The sequence below is a fragment of the Kogia breviceps genome, chromosome 5 (genome assembly GCF_026419965.1).
Source record: "Kogia breviceps isolate mKogBre1 chromosome 5, mKogBre1 haplotype 1, whole genome shotgun sequence".
In the NCBI taxonomy this organism is placed as follows: domain Eukaryota; kingdom Metazoa; phylum Chordata; class Mammalia; order Artiodactyla; family Physeteridae; genus Kogia; species Kogia breviceps.
In genome coordinates this window covers 108,477,052-108,502,200 of record NC_081314.1, presented here as the reverse complement: position 1 = coordinate 108,502,200, position 25,149 = coordinate 108,477,052, and the positions used below count along the sequence as shown (strand labels likewise).

At 34.7% G+C, this 25,149-nt stretch overlaps 1 protein-coding gene across 3 annotated transcripts in view; it reads left to right on the top strand.

Moving 5' to 3' along the window:
• The window catches only part of EPHA3 (EPH receptor A3), a 356,916-nt gene that overhangs the window by 286,818 nt on the left and 44,949 nt on the right, over positions 1–25,149 (top strand). For all 3 annotated transcript variants that reach the window (XM_059064499.2, XM_059064498.2, XM_067034877.1), the window contains 3 exons: positions 10,326–10,451; positions 16,867–17,052; positions 24,749–24,810. In XM_059064499.2, coding sequence (XP_058920482.1) covers positions 10,326–10,451; positions 16,867–17,052; positions 24,749–24,810 — 374 coding nt within the window. The remainder of the gene's footprint in view (positions 1–10,325; positions 10,452–16,866; positions 17,053–24,748; positions 24,811–25,149) is intronic.

Genomic DNA, 25,149 nt, shown 5'->3' with positions numbered 1-25,149 from the left:
TTTTTATGGGAAGAAATGATGTTTATAATAAACAGCAGAAGCATGCAAACTGATGCGTGAGCTCCAAAGAAATGGGCATTTCTAAGCCCAAATTCTGTCTCTGGGAAACCTCAATGATATTCATATTTGTGAATAAGCATTCTTAACATGACGATGCTGATAATGGCGATAGTCTCTGTCATTTCCTGGGCACTAACTACAATAACAGGCCCTCAATGCTAGGCACTTGAAGAGCAAGTTTTCCAGAGCTTTCTTTCTCTGATGCCAAGCAGATTCTTTGTGCTGCACTATTCAAAGTGGAAGAACTAGAAAAGTAGAGTTCTTCAAAAGCTACTCCACTCACAGTTTGCCCAAAGAAAGGGCAAAAGCTTACTATTTCCCCATTTCGGTGGATGTTGACTCCCTAGATATGGGTGTCATCTCAAATTATCTACACTCTGCCTCTGGATGGAGAGTGGCCAGTCTTTTGCAGTGTCAGGGTCAACAACAGGCAGAGGCAGGAGTGGCGCTGACCTATCTTCTGCGACATTTTCCATGTGCTCCCTCACCTCCCACTTCCATCTTGCTGTCTCAAAATCATCTGAAGAAGTAGCTAAGGAAAATAGTCTTTACTTCCCATCTTTCATAATCCATTTATTCTTATGCCTATATTTCTTTACTCAAAACCTCTATGGAAGCTTCCCAGGAACATAAATTATTATGTGATATAACATGGCATTGACAAAGTCATCCTGTAGATCAACAAACTAATCATGTCTTAGCCCAGACTCTGAAATCCTGGACTCATTGGTCAAATGTCCATGGTGATGAAGGCTCTCAGGAACAATTGCTGTCATCACAGTCCCTACACCTATTTCATATGACCTATTATACAAAACTGGCTCAAAGAATCTTCAGTAATTCCAGAATGTTCAGCTGCAATTTTGCCAATAAGATTCTTCTATTAAAAAGTGATATCAGGGACTTCCCTGGTGGCGCAGTGGTTAAGAACTTGCCTGCCAAGGCAGGGGACATGGGTTCAAGCCCTGGTCTCGGAAGATCCCACATGCTGCGAAGCAGCTAAGCCCGTGTGCCACATATACTGAGCCTGTGTGCCCTAGAGCCTGCTCTCTGCAACAAGAGAAGCCACCGCAATGAGAAGCCCACACATGGCAACAAAGAGTAGACCCCACTCCCTGCAACTAGGGAAAGCCTGCATGCAACAATGAAGACCCAATGCAACTGAAAATAAATAAATTAATTAAAAGAAAAAGTGATATAAGAAAAAGATAATCTCTGATTTTATTTATTTTAGGATATTAAAAAAACCTTCAATAATATAGTGTGCTAAATGAAAAAGTATATCACCATTAAGAATCCATGTCCCAACTGGGGATCCTGTGTAAGTCACAGGTGGCTTTCTGGGAGGAGCTGCCCAGATTTGACGCATTGGAGGTGCCTGCGACTCTACGAGTTCCACCTACCCATCTCTGTCCATTCTGTCCGAGTCAGGTTACCTGTGAAAGGCCAAGAAAGTTTTATTTAGCCGTGTGGCTGACAGGGTCTTGATGCTCCGGCCAGGTGTCAGGCCTGTGCCTCTGAAGTGGGAGAGCCAAGTTCAGGACATTGGTCCACCAGAGACCTCCCAGCTTCACACAATATCAAACAGCAAAAGCTCTCACAGAGATCTCCATCTCAATGCTAAGACCCAGCTCTACTCAACGACCAGCAAGCTACAGTGCTAGACACCCTATGCTAAACAACTAGCAAGACAGGAACACAACCCCACCCATTATCAGAGAGGCTGCCTAAAATCATAATAAGGCCACGGACATCCCAAAACACACCACCGGACATGGTCCTGCTCATCAGAAAGACAACATCCAGCCTCATCCACCAGAACACAGGCACCATTCCCCTCCACCAAGAAGCGTACACAACCCTCTGAACCAACCTTAGCCACTGGGAGCAGACACCAAAAACAATGGAAACTATGAACCTGCAGGCTGTGAAAAGGAGACCCCAAACACAGTAAGATAAGGAAAATGAGAAGACAGAGAAAAACACAGCAGATGAAGGAACAAGGTAAAAACCCACCAGACCTAACAAATGAAGAGGAAATAGGCAGTCTACTTGAAAAAGAATTTAGAGTAATGTTAGAAAAGATGATCCAAAATCTTGGAAATAGAATGGAGAAAATACAAGAAAGGTTTAACAAGGACCTAGAAGAACTAAAAAACAAACAATGATGAACAACACAAAAAATGAAATTAAAAATTCTCTAGAAGGAATCAATAGCAGAATAACTGAGGCAGAAGAATGGATACGTGACCTGGAAGATAAAAGAGTGGAAATAACTACCACAGAGCAGAATAAAGAAAAAAAGAATTTAAAGAATTGAAGACAGTCTCAGAGACCTCTGGGACAACATTAAATGCACCAACATTCGAATTATAGGGGTCCCAGAAGAATAGAAAGAGAAAGGGACTGAGAAAATATTTGAAGAGATTATAGTTGAAAACTTCCCTAATATGGGATAGGAAATAGTCAAGTCCAAGAAACGCAGAGTCGCATACAGGATAAATCCAAGGAGAAACATGCCAAGACATATATTAATCAAACTATCATGAATTAAATACAAAGAAAAATATTAAAAGCAACAAATAACATACAAGGGAATCCCCATAAGGTTAATAGCTGATCTTTCAGCAGAAGCTCTGCAAGCCAGAAGGGAGTGGCAGGACATAATTAAAGTGACAAAAGGGAAAAACCTACAACCAAGATTACTCTACCCAGCAAAGATCTCATTCAGATTTAACAGAGAAATTAAAACCTTCACAGACAAGTAAAAGCTACGAGAATTCAGCACCACCAAAACACCTTTCCAACAAATGCTAAAGGAACTTCTCTAGGCAGGAAACACAAGAGAAGGAAAAGACCTACAATAACAAACCCCAAACAATTAAGAAAATGGTAATTGAACATACATATCGATAACTACCTTAAATGTAAATGGATTAAATGCTCCCACCAAAAGACACAGACTGCCTGAAAGGATACAAAAACAAGATCCATACATATGCTGTCTACAAGAGAACCAATTTAGACCTAAGGACACATACAGACTGAAAGTGAGGGGACGGAAAAGATATTCCTTGCAAATGGAAATCAAAAGAAAGCTGGAGTAGCAATTCTCATATCAGACAAAATAGACTTTAAAATAAAAACTATTACAAGAGACAAAGAAGGACACTACATAATGATCAAGGGATCAATCCAAGAAGAAGATATAACAATTGTAAATATTTATGAACCAACATAGGAGCATGTCAATACATAAGGCAAATGCTAGCAGCCATAAAAGGGGAAATCAACAGTAACACATTCATAGTAGGGGACTTTAACTCCCCACTTTCACCAAAGGAGAGATCATCCAAAATAGAAATGAATGTGGAAACACAAGCTTTAAATGATACATTAAACAAGATTGATTTAATTGATATTTATAGGACATTTCATCCAAAAACAACAGAATACACTTTCTTTTCAAATGCTCGTGGAACATTCTCCAGGATAGATCATATCTTGGGTCACAAATCAAGCCTTGGTGAATTTAAGAAAGTTTAAATCATATCAAGTATCTTTTCCAACCGCAACGCATTGAGACTAGATAGCTGTAAAAAATACAAACACATGGAGACTAAACAATACACTACTAATCAACCAAGAGATAACTGAAGAAATCAAAGAGAAAATTTTAATATACATAGAAATAAATGACAATGAGGGCTTCCCTGGTGACTCAGTGGTTAAGAATCCGCCTGCCAATGCAAGGGACACGAGTTCGAGCCCTGGCCTGGGAAGATCCCACATGCTGCAAAGCAACTAAGACCGTTCACCACAACTACTGAGCCTGAGCTCTAGAGCCTGCAAGCCACAACTACTGAGCCCACGTGACACAACTACTGAAGCCTGCATGCCTAGAGCCCATGTTCCACAACATGAGAAACCACGACAATGAGAAGCCTGTGCACCACAACGAAGAGTGGCCCCCGCTCACCACAGATAAAGAAAGCCCACACGCAGCAACAAAGACAAACATAGCCAAAAATAAATAAATTTTAAAAATAAAAATGATAATGAAAAATCAACTAAAACCTATGCGATGCAGCAAAAGCAGTTCTAAGAAGGAAGTTTATAGCAATGCAATCCTACTTCAAGAAACAATAAAAATCTCAAAGAAACAACTTAACTTTACACCGAAAGCAATTAGTGAAAGAAGAAGAAGAAAACCCCAGTTAACAGAAGGAAAGAAATCATAAAGATCAGATCAGAAATCAATGACAATGAAAAGAAGGAAACAATAACAAAGATCAATAAAACTAAAATCTGGTTTTTGAGAAGATAAACAAAATTGATAAACTACTAGCCAGACTCATCCAGAAAAAATGAAAGAAAACTCAAATCGACAGAATTAGAAATGAAAAAGAAGTAACACTGACACTGCAGAAATACAAAGAATCATGAGAGATTACTACAAGCAACTGTTTGCCAATAAAATGGACAACATGGAAGAAATGGACAAATTCATAGAAAAGCACAACCTTCTGATACTGAACCAGGAAGAAATAGAAAATATAAACAGACCAATCACAAGCACTGAAATTGAAAGTGTGATTAAAAATCTTCCAACAAACAAAAGCCCAGGACCAGATGGATTTACAGGCAAATTCTGTCCAACATTTACAGAAGAGCTAACACCTATCCTTCTCAAACTCTTCCAAAATATAGAAGAGGGAGGAACACTCCCAAACTCATTCTACGAGGCCAGCAAACCCTGATACCAAAATCAGACAAAGAAGTCACAAAGAAAGAAAACTACAGGCCAATATCACTGATGAAACATAGATGTAAAAATCCTCAACAAAGTACTAGCAAACAGAATCCAATAGCACATTAAAAGAATCATACACCATGATCAAGTGGGGTTAATCCTAGGAATGCCATGATTCTTCAATATATGCAAATCAATCAATGTGATAAACCATATGAACAAAGTGAAGGAGAAAAACCATATGATCATCTCAATAGATGCAGGAAAAGCTCTTGACAAATTTCAACACCGATTTATGATAAAAACCCTCCAGAAAGTAGGCATAGAGGGAACTTACCTCAACATAATAAAGGCTATATGTGACAATCCCACAGCCAACATCGTTCTCAATAGTGAAAAACTGAAACCATTTCCTCTAAGATCAGGAAAAAGGCAACGTCGTCCACTTTCACCACTATTATTCAACATAGTTTTGAAAATTTTAGCCACAGCAATCAAAGAAGAAAAAGAAATAAAAGGAATCCAAATCGGAAAAGAAGAAGTAATACTGTCACTGTTTGCAGATGACATGATACTACACATAGAGAATCCTAAAGAGGCTACCAGAAAACTATTAGAGCTAATCAATGAATTTGATAAAGTAGCAGGATACAAAATTAATGCAAAGAAATCTCTTGCATTCCTATACACTAATGATGAAAAATCTGAAAGAGAAATTATGGAAACACTCCCATTTGCCATTGCAACAAAAAGGATAAAATACCTAGGAATGAACCTACCCTAAGGAGACAAAAGACCTATTATGCAGAAAACTATAAGACACTGATGAAAGAAATTAAAGATGATACAAATAGATGGAGAGATATACCATGTTCTTGGATCGGAGGAATCAACATTGTGAAAATGACTCTACTACCGAAAGCAATCTACAGATTCAGTGCAATACCTATCAAACTGCCAATGACATTTTTTACTAGAACTAGAACAAAAAAGTTCACAGTTTGTATGGAAACACAAAAGACCCCAAATAGCCAAAGCAATCTTGAGAAAGAAAAATGAAGCTGAAGGAATCAGGCTCCCTGACTTCAGACTATACTACAAACTTACAGTAATCAAGATAGTATGGTATCGGCACAAAAACAGAAATGTAGATCAATGGAACAGGATAGAAAGTCCAGAGATAAACCCACACACATATGGTCACCTTATTTTTGAAAAAGGAGGCAAGAATATACAATGGAGAAAAGACATCCTCTTCAATAAATGGTGCTGGGAAAACTGAACAGCTACATGTAAAAGAATGAAATTTGAACACTCCCTAACACCATACACAAAAATAAATTCAAAATGGATTAAAAACCTAAATGGAAGGCCAGACACTATAAAACTCCTAGAGGAAAACATAGGCAGAACACTCTATGATATAAATCACAGCAAGATCCCTTTTTACCCACCTCCTAGAGAAATGGAAATAAAAACAAAAATAAACAAATGGAGCCTAATGAAACTTAAAAGCTTTTGCACAGCAAAGGAAACCATAAACAAGATGAAAAGACAACCCACAGAATGGGAGAAAATATTTGCAAATGAAGCAACTGACAAAGGATTAATCTCCAAAATTTACAAACAGCTCATGCAGCTCAATATCAAGAAAACAAACAACCCAGTCCAAAAATGGACAGATCTTAAACAGATATTTCTTCAAAGAAAATATACATATTGCCAACAAAAATGAAAGGATGCTCAACATCGCTAATCATTAGAGAAATGAAAGTCAAAACTACAATGAGGTATCACCTCACACCAGTCAGAATAGCCATCATCAAAAAATCTACAAACAATAAATGCTGGAGAGGGTGTGGAGAAAGGGGAACCCTCCTCCACTGTTGGTGGGAATGTAAATTGATACAGCCACTATGGAGAACAGAATGGAGGTTCCTTAAAAAACTAAAAATATAACTACCATACGGCCCAGCAATCCCACTCTTGGGCATATACCCTGAGAAAACCATAATTGAAAAAGATTCATGTACCACAATGTTCACTGCAGTTCTTTTTACAATAGCCAGGACATGGAGGCAACCTAAGTGTCCATTGACAGATGAATGGATAAAGAAGATTTGGCACATATATACAATGGAATATTACTCACCTATTAAAAGAAACGAAATTGAGTTATTTGTAATGAGGTGGATGGACCTAGAGACTGTCATACAAAGTAAATCAGAAAGAGAAAAACAAATACCATAAGCTAACACATATATATGGTATCTAAAAAAAAACAAAACAAAAAGTGGTTCTTAAGAACCTTGGCACAGGACAGGAATAAAGATGCAGACATAGAGAATGGAATTGAGCATATGGGGAGGGGGAAGCGTAAGTTTGGACAAAGTGAGAGAGTTGCATGGACATATATACACTACCAAATGTAAAATAGATAGCTAGTGGGAAGCAGCCACATAGCACAGGGAGATCAGCTTGGTGCTTTGTGACCACCTAGAGGGGTGGGATAGGGAGGGTGGGAGAGAGAGATGCAAGAGGGAGGAGATATGGTGATATATGTATATGTATAGCTGATTCACTTTGCTATAAAGCAAAAACTAACACACTCTTGTAAAGCAATTATACTCCAATAAAGATGTTAAAAACAAAGAAAGAAATTGAAGATGACACAAATAAACCACAAGATAGCCCATGCTCATGGATCTAAAGAGTTAATATTGTCAAAATGGCCCCAGTACCTAAACCATCTATAGATCCAGTGCAATCTCTATCAAAATTCCAACAGCATTTTTCAGAGAAGTGGAAGGAACTATCCCAAATTTCATATGGAATTACAAAGACCTCAAATAGCCAAAGCAATCTTAGAAAGCTGGAGGCATCACACTTCCAGATTTCAAATTATATCACAAAGTTATAGTAATAAACACAGTATGGTACTGGCATAAAACAGGCACATAGACCAATGGAGCAGGATTGAGAGCCCAGAAATAAACTCATGCATATGGCCAACTAGGGAGCCAAGAGTACTCAATAGGGAAATGATAGTTTCTTCACTAAATGATGTTGGGAGATCTGGATATTCATTTGCAAAAGAATGAAACTACACCATCATCTTACATCACTCACAAAATGTAACTTAAAATGAATTAAGGACTTCAACATAAGACCTAAACTTATAAAACTTTTAGAACAAAAATAGAGAAAAAGCTCATTGACATAGATCTTAGCAATGATATTTTTGGATATGAACCCCAAAACACCAGCAACAAATGCAAAAATCAACAAGCATTACTACATTAAACTAAAAATCTTCTACACAGCAGAAGAAACAATTAAGGAAAAGAAAAGGGAATCTATAGGATGGTAAAAATATTTGCAAACCATATATCTGATAAGGGGTTAATACCCCAAACACATAAGGAACTCAACAGCAAAAACCCAAGCAATGCAATTAGAAAATGGGCAAAAGACATGAATAGACATTTTTTTTTCCAAAGAACAAATGGCTAACAAGTACGTAAAAAGGAGCTCTATATCACTAACTATCAGGGATATGCAGATCAAAATCACAATGAGATACTGTCTCACATCTGTTAGCATGACTATTCTCAAAAAGACAAAAGATAACAAATGCTGACAAGGATGTGTAGAAAAGGAAATCTGGTGCACTGTTGGTGGGAATGTAAATTGGTATCACCAATATAGAAAAAGTATAGAGGGTTCTCAAAAAATTAAAAATACAACTACAATATGATTCAGCAATCCTACTGATGGGTATATATTGAAAGGAAATGAAATCACTATCTCAAAGGTATATCTGAACCTCCATGTTTACTATAGCATTCTTCACAACAGTCAAGACATGGAAATAACCTAAGTGTCCACTGACAGATGAATGGATAAAGAAAATGAGGTATATTTATACAATGGAATATTATTTATCCATATAAAAGAAGGAAATCCTGCCATTTGTGACAACATGGATGGACCTTGAAGGCATTTTGCTAAATGAAATAAGCCAGAGAGAGAAAGACAAATGCTTTATGACCTCATATGTGGAATCTAAAAATATCAAACTCATAGAAACAGAAAGTAGTATGGTGGTTGCCAGGGGCTGAGGGATGGGGAATATGGGAAGATGTTGGTCAAACAGTATAAGCTTTCAGTTAGAAGATGAACAAATTCTGGGGATCTAAGGTGCTGCATGGTGACTCTAGTTAACATTATTGTATTGTACACTAGGAAGTTGCTGTGAGAATAGAGTTTTAACATTCTCATGCTAACAACAACAACAAAGGAAATAATGTGAGATGACGAATGTTTTAATATTATTGTGGTAAATATTTCACAATGTATATGTGTATCAAACAATCACATTGTACACTTTAAACCTACACAATGTTATGTCAATTATATTTCAATAAAGCTGGGAAAAAGTGATAGGAAAAAAAAGAAAGAATCCATGTCCCTTGCTAAAATAATTTTACTAATATTATTCACCATTATGAAAATTAAAATCAAAATCAATATTATTAGTATATATACTGTGGCAGTTAAATTACAGTGTCTTTTAATGTTAGAGCATGTTTATGTACTTTAATAGATTTTAGGTTTCCTTTTTAAAAATTTAGTTTTCTTTCAGAGAAAGTTAGTTTCTTGAACATTCCAAATTGTTTCAAATATGAATATTTCCAAATGATAGGAATTTTATTAATATTATATCAAATCCAAAATGATTCTTCTGTATCTTTTGTCTGTGCTATTTTAATTGCAGAACATCATGAAAATTTTTCACCTTCAGAAAAATTCAATAAATAAATATACTATGAAGAAAGTTTATATTTACTAAGCCATAAATATGATTTATGTTTGGAATTTAGCTCCTTACCACAATTATTAAACTTATAGAGAACACTTATATTGCTTTTAACCATGTTGAAAAGCTACATAATGAGATTTCAGTTAATTGAAATTATACTAGTATATACATATAATACCCATATTATGTATACATAAACTCACAGCTTAACGTAAATGCAGTGGGGAATTTTGATTGTGACTGTTAATAAGAGCAGAATAGTGTCAGATGAAAGACATGCCGTTTTATATCCTCTAATTACATCATCTATTCCGCCTTATGAAAGTATGTCATAAGCTTTCCTTTATTGTCACATGTGGCACTATAATAGATATTTGGTTACTGCACTGTTTACAGAGTCACAAATGTGTGATAGTGTGATGGCATTCACTCACTGCTGTTACTGGTAGTAATTACTGGGCCTGCTCAATTCTGAAACATTTTTCCCTCCTCAAGAACCCCCTCCCTGAATGTCCATTTTCCTTCTAGTGTTTTTACAGAGACAGTTCATTGTGGTACCTCCTTCTGTTTCATTACGGTTTAATGTCATGGGAATTTTTTTAAAAACCAATAATGTTATTATAAATTCGCACGGTAAAGATTTTATAAATGGCTTTCTCCCTAAATGCCGTTCTTCCTTTCCTTAATCAGTAAAACTTCCAGGTCTCAGGACTTACGTTGACCCGCACACTTACGAAGATCCTACCCAAGCAGTTCATGAGTTTGCTAAGGAACTGGATGCCACCAACATATCCATTGACAAAGTTGTTGGAGCAGGTAACCACCGCAGTAATCCCACTGTCAACCTAGTATGTTAATTACAAGTCTACAGCTATGCATAAAAATGCTGCCTGAGATTGACTGCTCAGGTTCTCGGGCCAAAGTATATTGCTATGAAAAGGGACATTTTCTGATTTCATGATGAAAGGCAGGCAGTAAATAAATGAAGGAGTATTTAATGGAATGTAATGATTTCAAAGGTGCCAGACTTACAGACTCAGAGACCACGGCCAGCTTTCTATTTATTGAATTTCAGAGCGGGCAGCCGCAGCAGCTCAATCTCTCCATGGCTATGCTGATCATGTGTCACAAAGTCTATATGGCTAAATGGGGTTAACAGGATAAAAGTGTGTCTTACTTTATATGAACCCACTAAGTGAAAATTTTGATTTGTAGAAAAAAAGTAATTCTAGAATCTTCTTTGGAATTAAAAAACAAAGACAACACAAAATAAAATTTAAAATGACATATTTTATACAAATTCCATCACAGCTATATTGAGAGGATAGTTTAAATAATGTGAAGTGCTCCATTTTAATACTTGCTTGTAATGGTATATAGTTTTAAAATATTTGTGTTGAAGCTTATTTTCATAGAGACATACTTTTGTTCTAATTATTAATTTACTCAATCACAAATTCATTAACAAACACCTATGGAGTGTTAATAAGTGTCACAGTTGCATATTTCCAAAAAATTATAGATATGATTAATAGCAGTTGAGTACTTCCAAAAAATTATATTTATAAAATAACAATATTTTATACAATTACACATAAACATATGGCATTCACAGAATATGCAGTGTGCATTTGAATAAAACTACTACTCAAAAGTAAAAATAAACAATATTGTACAATAATTGTACACAGTCATCTCATTCTTCAGTATTGCTCTAAAAACAAACTAGTTATGTCAATGTGGGAAATAGAGTGAAAGACTGAAAAATGAACTTTTTGAATTATGCATACCATATCAGATCACATTTTCTGCAAGTGCTCTATATATGACTGATGCTTTTTTACACAAATGTGCATATAATTTTCTGTTTCTTTTTCTATGCACTAAAGAATTATTTATAACTCAAGTAGTATTTACTCTTCAAGCAGGATAATCTGAGTAATTCATATATTATCTAAATAAAATGATAGTTTCATAAATCTTCTCTTCAATTTTCTTAATGTTATGTCCTCCTAAAATTCACATGTGCAGGTAATATGAAAATATGAAACTAGCAATTCATAAAAGGAAACTAGAATAAGTACTTCCTTTTTCACAATCTAAGACTTAAGAACACACACATTCACGGTACATCTATGTTAATTCAGCCTAAATTAATCCAGATATATATTGATTACTCTTTCATTTGTATAGTTCTGCTTTGTCAGCTGCTCCATGGTGCAGAGGGGTTTTGTCATGCTGGTTTTAATGCTGCCTCGCAAGAGTGCACTGTTCTCCAGCATGGAAGTTGCAGTAGCATATACAGCAAAAGACTTTGCACACTCAACTGGAGAATGTGATGAGAGAAGGTCAGCCAATGTCCAGAGATCAGACATATTGTGACCTTGAAATCTGGGACCTTCTGCATTAATAAAAGCTTATATATACAGATGTTATTGACAAAGCCAGGTATCTAGAACATAGTAGTGTAAGACAAAGCATACTCATTAAAAATGGTATCTGATCAATGAGATAAAGGGAAAGACTATTTGTACTTAATCACTTAATAATCCTTGATGCTCATTAAAGATTTAAACAGATCCTCTTTTTCCTTTCTTTCTTCAAGCATATTTGTAAAAAATTAGACATACACCGCATTGCAGCCAATAGTCTCATTTTCCACATTAAGGGCTATAAAACTGTGCCTATTTTGTTTGTAAATATATATATCTTCAAGGTGGATTATGCTTCACCTGGAAGATTTCTTTATAAAATACACTCCCAATTCTAGTCTGTCTTGATTAGCCTTTAAATGATTTGTCATTACCAAGATAGAATATGAAATCAAGATTTTGTTTGTTTGTTTTTTGTTTTTTTTGCGGTATGCGGGCCTCTCACTGTTGTGTGGCCTCTTCCGTTGCGGAGCACAGGCTCCGGACGCGCAGGCTCAGCGGCCATGGCTCACGGGCCCAGCCGCTCCAGGGCATGTGGGATCTTCCCGGACAGGGGCACGAACCCGCGTCCCCTGCATCGGCAGGCGGACTCTCAACCACTGCGCCACCAGGGAAGCCCGAAATCAAGATTTTGAAGGCTATCATTTTCTAGCATTTTGTTTTGTAAAATTTTAAATGTCTACAAAATTAGATTAAATTGTAAAATAGCATAATGAACCTGCATGTAACCATTTCTACAGCAACTTCAATCACAGTCCACTCATGACCAGCCTTCTTTCATTTGTACTCTTACCCACTTCCTATACCTTATAAAATTAAAAAAAAAATGTTGTCCACAAAAAATTAGTAATCAGGTAAATTGATTAGCACCTTTCTTCTATTGTTAAAAGGCTGAATCTTTTATTCAATGACAGAACTTTCACAGTCAATTAAATATACAAGAAGACTATATGTGGACTAACTCTTTAGTTTTCTGTCAAAAATTTTATACAGAGAAATAGATATAACAGAAACTCTCATTTATACATTGAATAACCAGAAGAATTATACCCATATTGCAAATTACAAAATTAAAATTGAGGCATGAGTTAACTTTCTCAAGGTAGTATAATTTTGTTAGTGAGGAATTCATAATGACCAAAATTCCTAATTTTATTCCTCAATCCAACCATTATTTCAAGGTTTCCTGAAGGTAGAAAATATTTAATTCCTATTCTGTGCTAGAAATTCACATGATTTTAATTTTATTAGACTTTTAAATAGGTATTATTATCTCCATTTCACCAGATAAGGAAACAAAAGCTGAAAATGTGAATGGCCCATGGTCACATAGATATTAATTAGGAAGCCAAAATCTGAAGCTTGTACTTTTCAACCTCAAAGTTTATGCTAGACACTAATGATCACAATAGTGCCTTCTAAGATTTTTTTTGAAGTTTAATTGAGATAATTCATGTATAGTGCTTAGCTGACACAACAGCATTGTTCAGTGCGTCTTTTTATTCTTCTTCTCTTATTAAAACAGTGGAAGGAGAATGGGCTTTGACTACTGCAGAGGGTCATTCTACTTAAACTCAAGTGCATTATTTCCTGTTTTAAATGAAATTAGCATAAGAAATTTTATTTTGAGCAATTGTGCATTGTATACCTTAAATCAAAATACAGTGTACCCATTCTCATAAAGCATATTTTATTTCAAAGGGCAAATAAACACTAATGCACTTAATTATTTTAAAAATCAAGTAGTATCTTCTCAAATGAACTTCTTGTAGCTGTGCTTTTATTTAGAGATGACAGGATCTAAATTTTGTTTCTTCCAGGTGCAAAGTTAATTGAACCATGTAAAATTGTCTAGATGGAAAAATCAGGCATTTCGTTTGTCCAGTCTTTGTTAATTTTTCCAACACTGTTATTTTAAGAACAGTTATTATAAAGAGAATTGAATTAATATGTAACATTTATATGTCTAGTATAATGTATTTGTGACAATTTCTAGTATTTATCAGATAAAATAATCACATTTCTAAATTTTATGATTTTTTTTAATTACTAGCATTACTGAAGCACCATTTTCTGAATTTTGAAGGTAGATAACATGTCCATATGTCCAGCTCTCCCACTGAGAACAAAGGAAGAAACACTAATTGGGCCACTTGAAATTCAAACTCTTCCCCTTGATCTCCCTAGTGAGGTACCTTCACAACATTCTTTCCTTTACAAATACTTGTCCAATATGACATTAAGCTTGTTATCACCGTCATCATCCCAACCATCTCTTTTTACATTAATACAGAAGTTGACATTTTAAAAAGACCTTTAGTATTTATTCTTCACCTTGATCTAACTCTTAAGAAGTAGATAGATATTTATCTTTCTTAAAGTAGGTTTGAACTCAGAGAAGAAAGAACGACTAACACTTAGATGGCACTTACTATGTGTCTGGCTCTCTTCTAAGTGCATTCTAAGTGCATTCTATGTACATTAATTCTTTAACTGCACAAAAATTTTATAAAGTAGACAAAATTGGTGTCCCTATGTTATAGGTAAGGAGACAACGGCACAGAGAGGTTAAGATAGTCACTCAAAATCACACAGATAATAAGTGACAGAGGCTGAATTAGACCCTAGATAAGCCAGCTCCAGAATTCATGCTCTATCTCACAGTTCTGTACTGTCTGTTCTGTAAACTAACAAGTGACTTGTCACTTAGAATAAATGGTCATGACTTCCAAATTTAAAACACAATCCATTACACCTTATTGATCCATGATAATGGCAGAACTTTTTTTCAGAATATGAAAATTCATGATGGATGCCTCCTTATGGTTTGCCCAAACTTAATGTTTACACAAAGTGAACTGGGCTTTTGGGCAATGTTCTAATAACCCTGCATAAAGAAGGAAACTCTTAGTCTTGTTTACAAATTTTAACAATGATTTACTTTGCATCATAACTTCTCCTAATGCTCACACACCTATAATGGCATATTCTTCCTTTGATTTAAAAAAGATCATTGAGTGTTCTCAAGTTCTGCCCCTAACTCTCCCCATAATCCTAAAAAACACTCTAGCTGCAGATATCACTATCATCTCTGTACTTCCTTGAGGGGAAGAAATTAGATCTGCCTTTATTACCATTATATCTCCGTGTTTTTCATAGTATCTGTAATACTGTTGCCAATTGCTGAATATATTTTTTTTTTTTTTTTGCGGTATGCGGGCCTCTCACTGTTGTGGCCTCTCCCATTGCGGAGCACAGGCTCCGGACGCGCAGGCCTAGCGGCCATGGCTCACGGGCTTAGTTGCTCCGCGGCATGTGGGATCTTCCCGGACCAGGGCACGAACCCGTGTCTCCTGCATTGGCAGGTGGATTCTCAACCACTGCGCCACCAGGGAAGCCCTGAATATTTATTAAATAAATGTATGAATACCTGCTTTTGGACATTAAGTGACTTTGACAAGTTACAGTACAAGTCATTGTTTTGAAAACAGTGGCAAGACTGGATTCCTGAGCAAGGGAGGGTCAAGTCTAAGGGAGTTTAGAACTTCCTGGAGAGAAGCAAGTCATTTGTAGGCACGCAGTTGATAAATCATTAGGACAACCTGCTGCTTTTGTGGGTTGATGGACTTACTTGGATGAAAAATAGAGAAGTATCTCACTACTTGACACCTTCTTTCTGGCTAACCCATGGGGCATGGACCCTGTACAAAAACTCACAGTAAAAAGGTTGGACCAAAAATGTTTTTCCATTCCATAGAGAGCCTAAAACTTGATCATATAATTTTTCTTTTCAGAAAAACCTTTTATTTGCTGTTAAAAACTATTTTTCAAAATGTTGTACAAAACCTATCTAATAATCCACACGATATTAGGATTTCTTCCTTGAATGAGGAACAATCAATGCATGGCACTACTTTATGGCAATCACTGTGGCAGCAGTGGAGACAGAGAAATGAATGTAAAGGGTCTCTGCTCTCAAGGAGCTCAAAATCAAATGAAAGTGTTATGGGTGAATCTTCTCAATAAGAATGTATGTGAAGATAGTGACCAAACTAGTTCGAGGCAATTTTATATCAATTAAATTAGACTGTGTAAAAGTCAGCAACACTCCATATTCAACAAATTCTGATTGTGCATTTAAGACAGATTTTTTATTGAAGACATTGGATCTAAGAAAATATTTCTACAGTAATTCTTTAGATACGATTCGATACTGTTAGATTATTTTTCTCTTTCCAGAGCCCCAGAGAACTTTACAACTAGTATGTGAATAAACTTTACAACTAGTATGTGAATAATACAACACACCCTACTCCATAAAATGACTTGATAGCTTATTCTTTTATTCCCATTTTCAGAGAGCTGGAATTTATAGCTAAATTGGCCCTGGTAAAAACAGAATAGTGATAAACCTCTGAAATTTAATCCAGTCTTTAACCCATTATATTGGTGCTGGTGCTGGTTGATTATCCTGAGAAAATGGTAGCTATGAGAACAAGGAATGAAAAAATCTTATAGATATAACTTTTGACTTCCCTCTTATTCTTTCATGTCATTATTCATAGTGTAGTACTTCAAAATATAGGAGGCTTATCACAAGGTCCATTTTCCACCAGGCTGTGGATGTCCTGGAGTTTCTTATTACCATCTTCCAAAATAATTTGGAGGCCAACAAGTGTACATCTTGCAGGTCAATTATTGAATTGGAATTATTGAGAGAAAACAGTTGCTCCCTACTGATGATTTTTTATAATATAATTTCTTACCTTTTCCTGTTTTGTTCTTCTGCATTCTAACAGGTGAATTTGGAGAGGTGTGCAGTGGTCGCTTAAAACTTCCTTCAAAAAAAGAGATTTCAGTGGCCATCAAGACCCTGAAAGTGGGCTACACAGAAAAGCAGAGGAGAGACTTCTTAGGAGAAGCAAGCATTATGGGACAGTTTGACCATCCCAATATCATTCGACTGGAGGGAGTTGTTACTAAAAGTAAGTGAAGTCATAAGACTGATTTTGTGTATGTTGAGCAGAGGTTATTTAAACCCAAAGTCAATAATTTAAGAATTTTGGTCATTTTTTCATGAGTACCTGTTAGTCCTAACCAAAAACAAAACAAAACAAAACAAAATAAAAATCAAAAAACAAAAACAAAACCTCAGTGTTTTAGGATTAACATGTATTTCTTTGAGAAGAGACCAAAGACATTTAACTAGTATTATTTTGACAGTGCTATTCTAGACCTTAAAAAGCTTTAAAAATTTAAGATCTAAATATTGGACTATAGTAATACATGCTGATTAAACTACAGTCAAGTGAATTGTATAGCACTTTCTGTCATGTAGAGTAGCAAGGAGAAAACAATGACTCAATTTTGACAGAAATTGCTGGGAACTCCCGGCTAGCTGCCTTTTCTTTTATTGTTCACTAGTTTCATTTAAGCTTCCAAATATTTACCCCCCGTGGCTTTAGGGAAATTATGAGAGTTTGGGGAGTGCTTCTGAGCTGTAAAGATTGGAATCACATTAGACCCAAACCCTTTTCTCCATTCTCTGTGGATTTCAAATAATTCTCATCTAGAGTCCCAGATGGATTCTTGACTGCTCTGGGGAAGCTCTGGCTTACAGCCTGCGACAGAGATCTGAAATTATTTCCATGATGATTTCTCCATCCAGGCTCAGAAGGGATCCCATGAGACAGATATGTGATTTTTGGCTCCAGTCCCAATGAAAACTTCTTGAGAATGCTCTGGGATGTTGTTTTTCTCAAGATTTGGGGGCACAAGATGAAGAATAAGCTAAATTGGCAGTAGCAGACTTCTTAGAGTGAAAGACAGCATATGGCAGGGAATTTGGCATCCTTTAGGGGATAATTCTTTGGCACCATATTTACATATTCTGTGGTTACCAACAGACATTGCACATTATATTTTTCACAATGATAGTTTTCTTTAACATTACGTGGAGCACTTTCCAAATGGCACTAATACCTGTTATCCTTTTTGTATGAGTAAAAAGGCAATTCCTTACTCTCAAGAGCATGATATAATTGAAATTTGATTTCCTTTAGAGTTTTTTAATATAATAAGTGTGGTTAAGAATTTAACAATGTAGGAGAACTTAACCATAAACTGTAAGCCCATACTAAGTCTTGTTAGAAGCATATTTTTCCCTCTGTACTCCTAAAAATGAGGCTACATTAGTTGTAACACTAAAATAATTTCTGATGAAAAATGTCTTTTTAATTTTTAAAAATGAATAATAAAAATACTATTAATATTTAATAATAAAAATTTTAATAATAAAAATACTAAGGATTGGGGAAAAGTATGAAATATTTGTTCCTTCAGGGCAAGACCGTATCTATAGAGTATCCTACTTAATATCCTTAGAATTATAGAATAATGTCTCACTGGGTTTTTAATAGTCATTTAACCTTTTATATTCCTCCATATCATACTCACCAGGTGGTTGTCCTTCAGATCTTGAGCCCATTGGGAGAGGAAACTCACTTGTACTTATGTATCCATTCTTCTTTTATCTCTCAATTTTCAAAATTCTCAATTTTTTTTTTGTTACCAGTCTTATGAGTTATTATTATACTGTTTGGTTTTGCTGGCTGTTTCCTATAAGTTCATTAACTGAATGATAAGCAAAATTAAACCATAATTATTGTGGAAGATCTTCTTTAGATATCAAGATATATATAATAAATAAATAAATAAATATATATATATAAAGAAGATCTTCTTTAGATATAAATGGAATAATCAATTATGGTCACCTGGCAATGAAATCCATAAAACAACCCCTGAGACCAAAATGCAGGAAAAAATGCATTAAGAAAAAAAAGGACCTTTAAAAATCGCAGGTATTATACATTAAATGTCTTATTCAAGTAGGAGTCTGTAACATTCTAATATGAATTACAGCTGCCTTATTCTTAGAGTGAAAGTTCTAAATTTCATATATCTCCTTGGTCAAATAAGCATGCAAGAGACTGCCAAATCTGACTATATAAATCCCAGTCATCTCATATAGTTCAAGCATAATAGAGTAGCAGACCTAGAATTAGATTTTGAACTCTTTTAGTGGCATATTTAAAAGCTCTAAGTCTGGCACCCTGTTACAACTGAGAGGAAATAGAAATGCCTTAGAATAAAGTTAATAAGTTGTATTTAATATATAAACAAGGCAATTTTGTCACCAAATAAATTATTTAATCCACTCCTATCATTTTCTTTGTTTCCTGAGAGTATATAACTGCTAAAACAATCTACCTGCAAAGTTCAGAAACACACACACACACCCCTAGTGATACAGAGCTTATAATTTAATGAACAAATTGTATTTAAAGAAGAAAAGAAAGCATATTGGTATCTGGATTAAGAATCAGAGGGTCAGAGTTCAAATTTTGATTCAGCTCTACTGGTTTGTGAGACATCTGACAAATCAAACCACTCCCAGAGACTCACTCTCTTCACTTGTAACATGGAATTAGCAGTTCTACTTTACTACTTCCAGGTCCTTGTAAGATCAAATAAGATTCCATAAGAATATGTTCTTAGGTGGAATAGAACTATGCAATCTAAATGACCATTTCTGGTTGAGTTTGAGAAGATTTTACCAGTTAATCTGGGAGTGTAGAAGAAAATTCTTGAAAACAATTCCTTTTTGGCTCAAAGATAATTTTTTATTATTGCTATTAATTATGTGCTTTGAAACACTAAATCTATTATAATGTATCATTTTCAAGTTAGAGAAAGCCCTGTATTCAATAATTATATTTTCATTTATTTGAATTAAGCCATAAACAATTTTAATGGTGTGGTTTTGAGCTTGATGGTCTTAAACAAGAGAAGGTGAGAGAGTCTCTGATCTTCAAAGTAGCAGAAAGCTGGGGGCACAGTCCTGCTCAGAACTTGGTACTAACATGTGTTATCAATTTTAGTTGAAGTTCAAAAAGATGGAACTTGTTTTTAGCAAATGTTTGATATTTCTGCCATCACGCCATTAGTCAAAAGATGTTCAGACTCCATCCAAGAAGACTTTCCATTGGTCACTTTTCACCTAGTGTAATAGAAGGAATTATATAGGATGAGACTGATGTGCTTTTTGTTGTTATTTAGGGATGAATTATTTTCTACAAATTAAAAAATAATAATAATGCAACTTAACTGTAGCCTTGTACTGTTGAGGAAAGGCATGGGCAGACCATTAAGAGGATTTCTAACACTGAAAACACTTCTGTATTGGTGTGAGTGTCCACTGCACACCAAAAGCTTAATCATTTGTTTGCATTGTCAGCACATATGATAAGGAAATATTACTGGAATAAGTTGTCATTCTTTAGTGACAATGCCAAATAATTTCTTTCTTGTTTGCCTCTCTCTAAGGCTTTTCTTCGGCACTTGTCTCAAGTCCATGTCATATATATATATATATATATATATATATATATATTTTTTTTTTTTTTTTTTGTGGTACGCAGGCCTCTCACTGTTGTGGCCTCTCCCGTTGCAGAGCACAGGCTCCGGACGCACAGGCTCAGCGGCCATGGCTCACGGGCCCAGCCGCTCCGCGGCATGTGGGATCTTCCCGGACCGGGGCACGAACCCATATCCCCTGCAACGGCAGGCGGACTCCCAACCACTGCGCCACCAGGGAAGCCCCGTGTCATATTTTTTAATAGACAATACAAGGGAGAGTAGAAATATTGTTCCTGTCCTTTCCTTAAAAGTATCAATTTCATTTCAACTTAAGCATAAATACATTTTAAAATTTTAAAGTCAGCTTAATGTAAAATATTCAATGTGTTAAGAGTCATAGAGTATGGCTGGTTAAGGAAGAGTTGGAGAAAGTACTTCTTAGCCTGATTTTGAAGAGAGAGACCATCCTTAGCTAGCCTGAGATAATAGACATGGTATGATCTATTCTCACTGGCACTCTGTTAGGAGCTGGATTTAGAACTACAGGCAAACTAGAGTTGGTCCCTGCCCTGATTAACTCATAGGCCAGTGGATGTAATAAGGATCATTCTTAACATGAATTGTGTCCTGATTAAAATGGAATTTGGAAAAGATTGTCCTGTTTGTTTATATGATTTAATGGGAAACCTGCAGAAAAATACTCTAATTCAGTTCATTACAATATTTCTATCAGTTAGTTATAGTACATGGAAATCTATAACCAAAACATTTTCTAGTTTCTAATCAAAAGTGATTCAAATCTTCTTTCCTGAGAATAGTAAGGCATATTTTGTCTATTTTCTTCAATTTTCCTTCTCCTGTTTATACTTTTTTGCTTCCACCCTGATTTGATTACATGATACTAATAATGAGTACTGGCTGCTAAGGTCAAAGATTTTGATTTTATAAATCCCACTCGTGTTGGAGTGTGTATAAGTCTTAAAAACAGACTTACTATGTAAGACACAATTACTGTTAGTAGGAATTAATAGCATTTCCTTTGGAAATGAATTACATTTCAATAGTTTATAACATTTAAATCATTGATACATACATTTTATGTTTGAATGAAACTATTTTAATCTAAGACCAACATTTATTTGATAATTGCAATAAAAATTTCTATATATAGCTATATATTTATCACATTATCCTGCTGTTTTTTTAAATAGAATATGTGATTAAGAAGGCGGTGAAATAAATAGTGCTGAACTTGGAATTCTTAGACATTTTGAATCACATATGTTCTGTCAGCAAACAAAATGATTAGTAAATATCTCTGAGCCATTGGGGAAATGAACTGATTGTAAGAGACTGATGTGCTTCCTTTAACCCTTTAATTATGAAAGATCATGATTTTATCTATACTCATAAATCAATTTAAGAACAAAAGCAAAATTCCACTGCACATTTTTGTTATGCTGATTTTTGGTGGAGTTTCATTTCAGCCAAACAACAATAATTTTATTGATTTAAATATATATACTCAGACATATTTAAGGATCTCTGAGGGCAGTGAATGATATAGGTTCTTGAAGAAGCTGATAATGTCATTTCTAAATCAAAATACACGTGAAAGAACGTGCAAACTTTGATAGAAATACATTGCATCATGTGCAGATGAGCTGGTATTTTATAAATAATTTCCAACTACATTTAATACATATTAGAACTAGTTCTCACCACTATTGCACTTTTCCTTTAACTCTGTTTATCATAATCAAAATCATAAGGAAAAGTAAGTGAAGATCCTGCTTTCCAAGGTAGAATATTTGATTCTGTTTACTTTTTGTCTGTACATTTGGGTTTGCTGAATCTTTGAACTTAATGCAAAGCACATTTTCAGACTTGCCCATCTTAACTGATGTGTTTACAAATACCTAAACTATAGAGCTAAATGCAGCCTGGTCTGATTTCTGAATGGTCATGGGGCTTTGGCTTAATTGACTGGTTTGATTTTTCAGCTACTTTTATTTCCCTTGCCAAACATTTTACCAGACATGCTAACAAGAAATGAAATGGTCATAAGGCTGAGAGCCAGAAGGAAAAGAGTGATAAGCAAATGTCTGGGTAGTATACAAACACGGTAACTGGCCACTGTAATTGAGAGTTGACTGTGGGAAGCAATATATCTGTAACTACATTCAAGGGCTGCGTTGAGTTTTGCGAGCATGTTATTCTTCCAAGAATTATATTAAGGAAGAAACATAGACACTTATAGCGATGTATGGAAAAAATGCATGTGCTGGATTTCATTTGACTATTCATTCATTTCATTTCAGATTAGTTCTCTGGGATCAGTTCTTAGGTATTTGATTTACCAGTTCAGGAGAAATAGAAGTTTCCAAGGAAATGTTGAATTTTCTCTTTTTTCCTGAATCAAAGCTTAATTAAAATTTTGAAAAAGCAAGTCTGGAGGCTCAAGGTTTTGACTAAAATGACGTTTCAGACATTATCAGATTAGTTTTTGAACGTGTGGAAAATTTTATTAACATTAAGTTTAAAAAGCTTTACACCGGTGTTACACCAAGGCATGTATAATGTTTGATATATTACCCAAGATATATAACTAAATCAGTGTCTCAGTTGACAATAAATTGCTGTGTCAATTAATTTTTACATATATGAAAATCTAAGAAATTTTACAGAATTTAAATGATTTCCTCACCTCTAAATAAATAAAACATACTGCTTAGTATAATATATTCACGTACTAAATGTAGTAAGCGTCAATATAATCTTCACGGTACTAAGCCATAATTCACAACCAGTATGAATTACGGAAAAGAAAGGAAAAACAAGGATGAAAGGAAAAACAGGGAAAGAAAGCTATTTTCTGGCATCAGAATGGCACACAAACCATGATGTAGAAGGAACACATGAAAAAAATCATGCTTGCTCTACAGTTAGATGTACATGGATGTTTGTTTAAAATCTATTATGTGCTCAAGGTTTTTCATGCTTAGTCAAGACTTAATCAGGTCTTCTAGACTTGGAAGAGAAGGGAGGTTATTTTTTTCTTTTTGTAAAATGATAGATTTATAGTTAAAACAATATCATAGCAACAATAAGGGAAGTGAATTATGCTGTGGTAATATGTGTAGACTTTGAAATTGGAGTTACATTTTACTGTAATAATTTCTGAAAGTGCTATAGTCTTCAGAGTCATTCTTTCAATTTAGAACGATGCATAGAATTGACACCCAACAATTGCCTCACTTATTATCTATAGTTGAAGATTTATTCTATTTGTAGATCTATGTATCAGTATACTTAGCACCTTTGTGTCTTTGTGTCTAATGCTTTTTCCTATTTTAAATGTTTCCCTCAGTGTACATTTCCAAAAGTAACAGCATAATATATTCAGGTTGCAACTTCTGGCTTTATACTTATTAGCTGTGTGATGTTAATTACCCTCTATATATTTCAGTTTTTTTCATGTAAAAAGTGGAAATGATGATAATTAATGTTAGTATATGTAAAATAATTAAACCAGCACCTTGCACACACTAAGTACTGTACAAATACATTTAAATGCTTGTTAAAATGTTTAATGATAAAAAAAGAATGTTTAACGATGTTTAAGGCCCATATTTCCAAAATGGTTATTACAAGTTACTACCAATATCAATTTTAATTTTATTTTTATTTTAAGCATAGCATGGATTTTATAATTTTTAATGTGTTCATTTAATATAGATTATAATTATTAGTCTTAATTGTTTTGTCCAATTCACATATAGGATCCATGAAGGTAGGGACTTTGATTTACTTGCTTCTGACTAACCAGCACAAGAGAAAACACCTAGCATATAGCTCTGCATATATCTGTAGAGAGTGTAAATGATTGTGGAATTCCTGACTCTATCTTGGGCTTGAAGACAGACATATTTGATTTTGTAGTTCAGCTAAAATGCAATTAGAGTGAAGAAAAGGACATATTTTGTGTTTAAGGAAAACCATACCAAAATGCCAGTTTAAATATCATACAGGTTATAGGCACTTTTCTGAAAACCAATCTTTCTCGATTTTTTTCTTTAGTTTTATTTTCTGTTGAAAGCTAGTTTTCTTTTTAATTGTAATTTGGCAAAATTTGGAGGACAGAGAAAAATTCATATTTTTTAATGCATTAGGTGTATCAAAATGTATTATATATGTTCATTGCATGATATTTGTTGAACCCTACTGATGATTATACATTTATTATTTACCTATACCTAGGTAAACCAGTTATGATTGTCACAGAATACATGGAGAACGGTTCCTTGGACAGTTTCTTACGTGTAAGTAGAAGATTTTATACACATTCGCATATCTCCACCTTATCTTTATCTATCTGCACACATATATAAATGTGGAATAAATTGCTGAAAATGATAGAGACAACCTCTAATATTATGGTAAACAGTTAGATAATCAAAGTTTTAAGAAAACTGAAATTTTGGGGACTAAATAGCAAAAGGAAGACAGTAAAATTACATTTTTATCTTGTAACATCCAAGTGTCAATGGTTTATATTTTTAAAACAAACTTGTGCAATATTCTTCTGCCTTTTTATTCAGACAAGATTCACATTGGTTAAAACAAAAATTTAAAGATTCTAAAGTAAGTCATAAATAACA